Source organism: Equus quagga, chromosome 9 (genome assembly GCF_021613505.1).
Source record: "Equus quagga isolate Etosha38 chromosome 9, UCLA_HA_Equagga_1.0, whole genome shotgun sequence".
Lineage (NCBI taxonomy): Eukaryota > Metazoa > Chordata > Mammalia > Perissodactyla > Equidae > Equus > Equus quagga.
This window is the reverse complement of record NC_060275.1, coordinates 28,430,907-28,439,442: the sequence shown is the minus strand read 5'-3', so window position 1 is coordinate 28,439,442 and position 8,536 is coordinate 28,430,907. Positions and strand designations below refer to the sequence as shown.

Here is an 8,536-nt window from a genome sequence, read left to right as displayed (position 1 = left end):
ACCAGGTCCGCTCTGGCCCACAGCAAAGGGGCCAAGGTCGCCAGAAGCCAGGGACGGACCAAGGGCCCAGGACAACTGCTCCAGACAAAAACTAAAATCACAATTCTACTATAGGGACACTGAAAACAGTTAATGTCCTTTGAGAACAGCCTGTACATAAGTGATTCTATATGAAATAAGCCAGTCACAGAAAAATAGGTACTGTATGATTCCATATATATGAGGTACCCAGAATGGTCAAATCCACAGAGACAGAAAGTAGGATGGTGGTTGCCAGGTATGGGTGGAGGGGGAAGCGGGGATTTGTCCTTTTAATGGGTATAGAGTTTTAGTTTTGCAAGATGAAAACGGTTCTGGAAAACTGGTTGCACAACAATGTGAATGTACCTAACACCACTGAACTGTACACTTCAAAAGGGTTAAGATGGTAAATTTTATGTGTATTTTGCCACAATTAAAAATAGAAAAAAAAAAACACAGAATCTCTGAGTGTTGAGGCCTAAACAGATTTTGTAAATGTTAGAGATTCCTGAGCAGTTAATTTTTGTCGCTAGTTTAATAGCGGGTTATATTTTATATTCTTATTTATAGAAAACCCAGAAATTGGGTTGTGTGCCAGATTCTTGTTTTCACTCCTTTCTCGCTTGAGGCTCTAGTCTGAATTTCAGGCCAGACATCACCACTCGCCTGGCAGCAGCCACTGAACCGCAGGCAGTGACGAGCGCGGCTCTCAGGCGGATGCGTGCTCCAGGACCACCCGGGGATGGCGCGCCTGCTGGTTCCAAGTCCAGAGGCTGGGGTTTAACAAGCTCCCCGGGATTCTGACACAGGGATCTACGGTCCACCCTTTAAAGACCACACCGCTTTATCAGGATGCCTCGGAGGACGCACTCAACCTCTACACACTGGCCTGGCTTGACCAGAGCTCCAAAGAACAAGGGAAGGCACACTCTGGCCATCGGCACACCCCTAGCCTGGCCTCTTCTGGCCCCTAAGCCACAACCAGCCTCCTGCGGGAGAGGTGCCCTGGCTGTAGTAAGAGAGGCCAAGGTGTGTGGTGAACTCAGAGCAGCACCATCCCCTCCCCACAAGGAAAGACCCCCCCCCCCCCACCCAAGCTCCTGGCCTTCCACTGGGCATCTGGAGCAGATGCTTTGCAAAGCTCAGCTCATCCGTTTCCCAGCCAATAAATACAGCATCTTCCACTTGTTTTTGTGACATTCTTGATAAGTCCCTGATATACTGCTACCCAGCCTGCAGCTCAGCACAGCAATACAAGATCCTGACGAATCTATATTGTTTTGAGGAAAGGAAGAAAAAAGGAAACCTTTCCCTGTTTTGTTTAAACTAGAGAAAGAGGGTTGTTAGCGGGCAAGAAGCAGATACACGATGACAGTAGGGGGCGAGTGGGGAGATAATGGGGGGAAACATGAGGGTATCAGAGACTGCGTGATGCAGCCAGCCAGACACCAGCCAGCCAGCCACAGAGCCCCAAGCCCCCTAAGGACAGGCAGGGGAGTCTTCACATAGTTCAGTGCTTCCCACATGGAAGATACTAGGCAAAAAAATAATCAACGGAGGACTCTCTTAAGCTAACAATTTCCCCAGGGTGTTACTCGGTTTATTAATGGGGTCTTCTGAACCGCTGGAGCCCACCAGGTAACCAGAGACCCCATTGCTATAGTAAACACGTGGCTCTGTGCCAGTGCTGGGGCACAAAGATAAGCCAGATACGGTGCTTTCCCTCAGTGAAAGGATGGACCCTCGGCCAAGGACACAGGGATGCCCATGTGTGAGCAATGAGGACGTCTCGACAGAAGTCAGTGATGGGTGCTACAGAAGCACAGAGGAGAGACTGCCCAGCCCAGGTTCACGGAGGGGAGGACACAGGGGCCAAACCTGACATCATCTGCAAAAGTGATAGGATGAAGGGGAGGAGAGAGGGAGGCAGGAGTAGGGGGCCATTCCAGACATTTCCACCAGCTTGTGCAAAGGCACAGCGCCTGGAGGAGGATGAGGGGGCGGGGAGGTGGCAGGAGGGTCTCTTGGAAGGTGAGTGAGTCAGCTTGAGACATGCCTGCACGTCTGGGCAAGGCATCTAGACTATATGGTACAGATGGGCAATGGGCTCCTCCAAAGGTGTTTCCAGAAGGCAATTCTCTGGAAGCAGAAAGATCAGTCAGAAGGACCTGAGTTTAGGGCAGTGGGGATGCAGGTAGGGAATGGATTCAAGGGATATTTATGAGTCTGAATTAACGAGATTTGGTGCACAAATGGACATAGAAGGTGAAGAGGAGGAAGAGCCGAGCGTGACCCAGGTTTTGGGCTGAGAGGCCAGCGGTGCAATAGAGCCATCCACTGGGGGATGATGGGGGAGGGGGAGGGCAGAGGGAAGCTGCGCTCATTGGGTGTCTAGGATGTGCCAGGCACTGTGCAACCTTATCTCACTTAACCCTCGCCACAGCTGGTGGGGCTGGCACCCTGGCCTCACTCCTCAGATGATAAATCAGAGCCTCCAGGGGCTCTGGCAGCTCCCCCAAGGTCACCCAACTAGTTAGCGGCAGAAGGCAACTCTGAGTCCAGATTGTCCTTTTAACTCTACCAGTTGAGGACATGCTGAGGTTTGAGATGCTGTGCAGGTATAGGGTCCAGGAGGCCACCGTGAGCACGCTTCTGATGCTCCAAGGGAGAAGTGGCCTGCAGGTAAGGGGTTTAGATGCAAGGACAGGAGATATTTGAGGCTGTGATTAGATGAGATTTCTGCAGGAAGACTCCTAGAAAGAGAAGAGAACCCTGAGGAAGCTTCACAGAAGATGAATCAATTAAAGAGCCCGAGCAGGAGCATTCAGAGATAGGAGGCAAGTCGGGAGACGGTGGTTCGTTAGGAAACAAAAGAGGAGAGGACTCAAAAAGACCAGCGAGGTCACTCCCGTCACACGTCACAGGGATGTCAAGGATGAGGCTTGAGAAGTGTCCACTGCTTTGGCACAACCATCTTTCTCCTGCCCACCTTCAGAATTCAGGATTGACTCCTGCATGCCCTTGTCCACCTCACCCCATAATCGTCCCAGAGCTGGGACTTCCCAGCTCTCAGCACAGCTCCTATGTGCGCCTGTGGGACTGTTGGTTCAGTGTCTGGACACGCCCACCGCACCGCGAGCGCCAGGAGGACGCGGGCTACCTTGTGCTCATCACTAGTTCCCCCGCACCTAGCACAATGCCTGGCACAGGAGGAGAGCTCAATAAATATGTGTTGAACGCCTGGCTGAAGCCAGCTCTGTGCTCTCCCTCAACTGTCAGGAAACGCTGCCCCTGCCTCCTCCCCACGCTCAGCAAAGTCAAGGGCGATGAGATGCCCGTTCTCTGCGACACCAGGCGATCAGCGAGCACAGTTGCCGCAGCGGCATTGCTGAACCATCTCAGAGGCTGCATCTGACCTTGAGCCACCTTCCTTTCTGCTTGGCTAAGCACTGAGTCGTTTACTTGTTTTTGCTGCCTTTCAACCCTGGAGCAGTGGGTTTAGCACAGATGAAGACACGACGGCTGTTTTTTTTTGTGGGGAATCTATTTCCCTTAAATAAGAACTTAACTGGTAGTCTGCACTGCGTGGCGGGATGGTGACTGGGACTGCGAGGGACATGGTGGCAGCTTCTTGAGTCAATGCCCACGTCTCTCTGAGCCTTTGAAAAAAGTTCTTCCTACAAACATTGGCTGCAGGAGCAAGGGAGCCTGGAAGTCAGGAGACTTCTGAGTCCCACTTGAGGCACTAGCTGGCCACGTGGCCTTGGGCAAGTCACTCAGCATGTTGTCATTTAACATGTACCCTTTCTGGGCATCTCTCCTCACCTGCAAAATGCGGAGATGGCCTCAGCTCCCCTCCAGTGCCAGAAGGGCACACATTCTACTGCGGGTGGGTTAGTGCTGCTCCCAGGGTGGGGTTGGGGGAGGACAAGCAGAGACTGCCTCCTGGACCCATGACAGCCTCCTAGAGCACTTGTCCCTAGAGCAGGGCCCCGCACCACCCTGCAGCGGCATCTCGGTCAGGATCCCTCTTGTTCCAGCCCCGGCGATGCTGGCTAGGAAGCAGCCAAGACAGAGGCTTGGAGCACGGGCTTTGGTGTTCTACAGACCCGGTGCAGTCTCTCCGTTGGGTGCCTGACCCTGGGCAATCACTCTGAGCCTCAGTCTCCTCACTTGGCAGTGGGAGCTTTCTTACCTAAGGGGTCTTGTGATGACTACAGGAGATAATGCCAAGAAAGTGCTCAGTGTAGGGCCTGACACAGAATGAGAGTGTGTAAATCTTAGCTATTATAATAAATATTATTTATGGCTTAGATTCATACATCATGAATGCCTCAAAAAAAATTAGAAATTATAGAGACCCTAGAGATCTTTGCTAAGCTTCTAGTTGTAGAGATGAGGAAGCTGAGACCCTAAGGCAGAGGAAGGACTTGTCTTAAGGCCGGTAGGCAGACATAGGACCATGAGTCAGGAGTCCCAACTCCTACATGGGATGGATCCTTAGGCTCCATCCCAGCTCTTACGAGGGCCCTGGTTGGGGCAGATGCCTTCTCATGACACCCTCAGCCGTGAGAACCCTGAGGGCTGACTTAGCAAGGATCCTGTCCCCAACCACTGCCCCACCTGGAACGTAAACATCACCCAGAGGGCTTCCGGTAGAGGGGTCTGTCCACAGCAGCCACTCATTAGAGCCCCAGGCATGACTCGACCCAGGTCACCTCCCTGTTCTGGGCCTGTTTCCTTAAGTGTGACAAAATGGTCTTTAAGAGCCTTCCAGTTCTGGTATTCCATGGTCTCAAGAACTGGGTTCAATGAACCACAAATGGCTGGAAACCTCAGTTAACTAGAATCTTCCCCAGAAGCTCTTAGGACAAACAGGCAGAGCCCAAGAAAGCATAACCATCCGCAGTCCTTGCATACTTTTTCCTATTTTACCAAGCACTTGAGCCTATTTTGTCTCATTGGTTGCTTTCCTGCTCTTACAGACAAGCAGACTGAGACTCAGAGCAGCCTCAGGTTTTCCTAGTTGATATCAGGGCTCAGAGCAAAGGTGAAAGGTCAGCAGCTAGAACAGTGTTGTGCATGGAACACACATTCCTTAACAACCCACCAACATGAACCACAAATCAAGACGAAGAGGTTTTGCTAAGACAGGAGCCTGGGATGGGGAGCCCGGAGGCCGGGGACAGCACTCTCCTCTGTCTGTCGCTGGCTGGGGCTGTTGCTCTGCCTGTAAAGAGGTGATGGGATGGAAGTCCCCGCCCCCTGTTGTCCTCTCACAGTTCCTCCTCCTCCTCAGACCACCCAGCATGGGGGGCTGGAGTCTGTTTATGGTCAGCCCTCCACCCCGAGAAGACAGAGATTCTGCCTTTATTTGTCATCATGTCCCAGAGAAAAGCAGAAAAGGCTTCTGGAAATGTTTAAGAGAAGGACGGAAGAAAGGAGGGAGGGAAGAAGGGAGGGAGGGAAGAAAGGAGGGAAGGAGGGAGAGAGGGGACAGGAGGGGGCCAAAAGCCCTCCAGCAGAACATTCTATGATTCCACAAACCTAAGTTCTAAGGCAATTCACCATCAGGGTCTCTTAGGCACAGCCGCATTAATGGTGGAACCACCACGGGGGAAGCAAAGAGAATGAATGTCAGACGTGAAATGACATGTTAACCCGTCAGCCTCGCTGAAATGACAGCTAACTTCCCAAAGTGCAGGCCTATGGGTCCACATGTTCAAGGCCGCCAGGCTGTGCCATGTGGGAAGTCCTGCCTTTCCAGCTGAACCCTCCGTGATGCTGGTGTCAGAGGCCATGAGGCGCTTCTATCTGCTACGCTCACCAGTTACATGTCAGCACTTTCCAGCCCGGAGCCTTACGGTTCCAATTCAGGAACACGACAGAGCAGGATTCTGCAGAGTTCAGGAACATAGAGGGGAACAGATCTTATAAATAACTCCTGGTTAAAACAGCTGAAAATAAGGAGACAGAAAAGGAAGCAAATCGCTAAGCACTTATTCAGTCAATAACATTGGCTTGAAAACCTTAGTGCAAATGGCTGGTCAGGTTTATTTCCTTCTCATCAGAAGATCAAATGCAGGATTGAACCTGGAGGCACCAAGACTGTGTGTCTGAGGATGTATTTGGAGGGTGTGGCTCTCCTCAGCTGATGGTCTCTCAGGGAAGATCCTACCACACAGGCCTTGCATTCGATCTCACTGCATCACTTAACAGACTCCGTCAGTTGGAGTGACCTTGGTCAATAAGTCCCTGGACCTCTCTGAGCCACTCCAGGAACGTCTGGCTGCTGGCTTGGCCTCTAAGCTTTGAGATTCTAGATAGCAATTCATGGCTGAGGCCTCGGAAGAAACTCAGGAATCCAAAAGTCTGAATTAAATATTGACCATGCTCACAGGTTTGGTCTCCCTCTTTTCCATTCTCTGTAGGGCCTTCCTTTAGCTGCGACAAGGCCGTTATAGTTTGTGCTCTCTGGGATGCTAAAATTGAGTGGAAATGTGCTTTATTCACTTGCAATCCCCAGGGCTCAGATCGTGAGGCGTGGGCCAGCAGCATGCTACCTGTGGGCAGGGCAGAGACACAGGGCCCAGGCTGAGGCTCAGGACGCCTAGCGCAGAGCTCACTCTGCCCCAGCCGGATTCCTGCCTCCCGGCCCACAGGACCCAAGTACGGAACTGAACTACGGAGGGAGTGACAGCCTTACCGCCCGGCCCTGGCACTGCCCGGCGCAACAGTGAGAGGAGGAGAGAGGTTCTGTCTGCCGAGCACGGCTGGCCGCCCCGCCGCCCTCAGCAACAGCTGCAGGTGCCCGTGTGCACGCGGAGGATGCCGCGGCTGTGCAGGTGCAGGAAGTTGAAGATCTCCGAGGGCATGGCGTGGAAGCCCGGGCGGGGCTTGACGTTGTCATAGTAGTGGTGGGTGATGTAGAGGCCCGAGGGGTTCATGGGGAAGGCCCAGAAGCCGAACAGGTGCACCTCCTCGCAAAGCTCGAGGGCCGCCGTGGCCAGGATGAGGCCGGTGCTGATGCGCTTGGCGCGCACGCCCAGGCTGAGCCAGTAGCGCGACACGTTGACCAGGTACTGCGGGTGGAAGTAGTAGACGGCCTGCGGCGACTCGAAGTCGTCGAGCACGTACTTGACGCGGATGGACACGTCGGTGTTGCGCGTGTTGTAGAAGGCTGGCAGCAGCACCGACGCGTTCTCATATACCTGCAGCACGCGGTAGAACGGCCGCCGCCACTTCTCCAGCTTGTGGAACCTGCCGAGGGGCGGGGGCGCGAGTGAGAGGGTCGGCCGTCCTGCCCCGGGCTCTGTGCCCTCACTTCCCCCACCCCCCTACCCTAGGCTCTTTCCACTGGACACAGGGGACTCCTGTCACCTCAGCAGGTGAACGTCCCGCCTTCCTGGGGACCGTTAAATTTTTCTAAGAGGGTGTGGGAGAATGCAGTCTGGACCCAAAGGGACAAATATCTAGTGTGAGGTTGCAGGGGGAGGTCAGTGCTTAACCCAAAAGGTTGAGGGTGGACCAGGGTGGGCTCGGACGGGAGTGGCCAGGGAGTGAGGGCTTTCACCTGTACTGTCTTCCCCAAGATCCCCAATGAAGGACACCAAACACAGCTGCCTGTCCTCCCAGCCGTTCCTTCCCCCAGCCTCTCACTCACCTTCTTCTAAACAGCCCTCCGGTGGGCTCCTCTCATACCTGTCTGAATGCTCCTTCACTCCGCTGACTCTGGAAATGCTCCCCGGCATCTGACCCAACCTAACAACTCCCCTCCTGTCCTCTCCTGCGGTGCCCTCTCTTACCCTTCATCTGACCTGGAGGTGTGACTATGCCAGGGTTGGAGTTTTAACACATTAACCCCCTCCGCTGGGGCCTCGCAGACAGACTCTGGGAGGAGAGCCAGGGGCGGTGAGATCTTTGCATGCAGCTTCTCCCCAGTGCTGCCTGGACACACCCCTTAGGGAGCTGCCTGCCAGTCACACTCTAGAAAGCTCTCTGGCCCATCTCTAGTAAAGACAGTCTAGACCAGCGTTGTCCAAAAGAAATATAACGCAGGCCACATATGTAGTTTTAAATGTTCTAGTAGGCACATTTAAATAAGTAAAAAGAAATGGGTGAAATTAATTTTTATAATATATTTTATTTAACCTGATATACCCAAAATACTATCATTTATTTCATCATGTAATCAATATAAAAATTTAATGAGATATGGTTTATCCTCTTTTTCATATTAAGTCTTTGAAATCGGGTGTGCATTTTACGATTATAGACAGCACATCTCAATCTGGATACCCACATTGCCAATGCCCAGGAGACACATGTGATGAATGGCTACCATATTGAACAGCCTAGGTCTAGAAAGAGGGCCACTGACCTCTCTGTGATGATGCTGGGGTTCACAGTGACCACATCCGTCTTCACCCCGACATCCATGGTGTACTTCTCCGAGATGGGGGGTAGATTGCATCTGCAAAAGAGGCAAGGCAGCCTGACTGCATGTGGTGAGTCA

General features: G+C 52.7%; 1 protein-coding gene across 2 annotated transcripts in view; it reads right to left on the bottom strand.

Moving 5' to 3' along the window:
• Positions 1 to 1,089: 1,089 nt before the first annotated feature.
• ST8SIA5 (ST8 alpha-N-acetyl-neuraminide alpha-2,8-sialyltransferase 5) overlaps positions 1,090 to 8,536 on the bottom strand; it is a 65,228-nt gene continuing 57,781 nt past the window's right edge. For both annotated transcript variants that reach the window (XM_046672235.1, XM_046672236.1), the window contains 2 exons: positions 8,402 to 8,494; positions 1,090 to 7,281 (listed from right to left, as the gene is read on the bottom strand). In XM_046672235.1, coding sequence (XP_046528191.1) covers positions 6,813 to 7,281; positions 8,402 to 8,494 — 562 coding nt within the window. In that variant the 3' untranslated portion in view covers positions 1,090 to 6,812. The remainder of the gene's footprint in view (positions 7,282 to 8,401; positions 8,495 to 8,536) is intronic.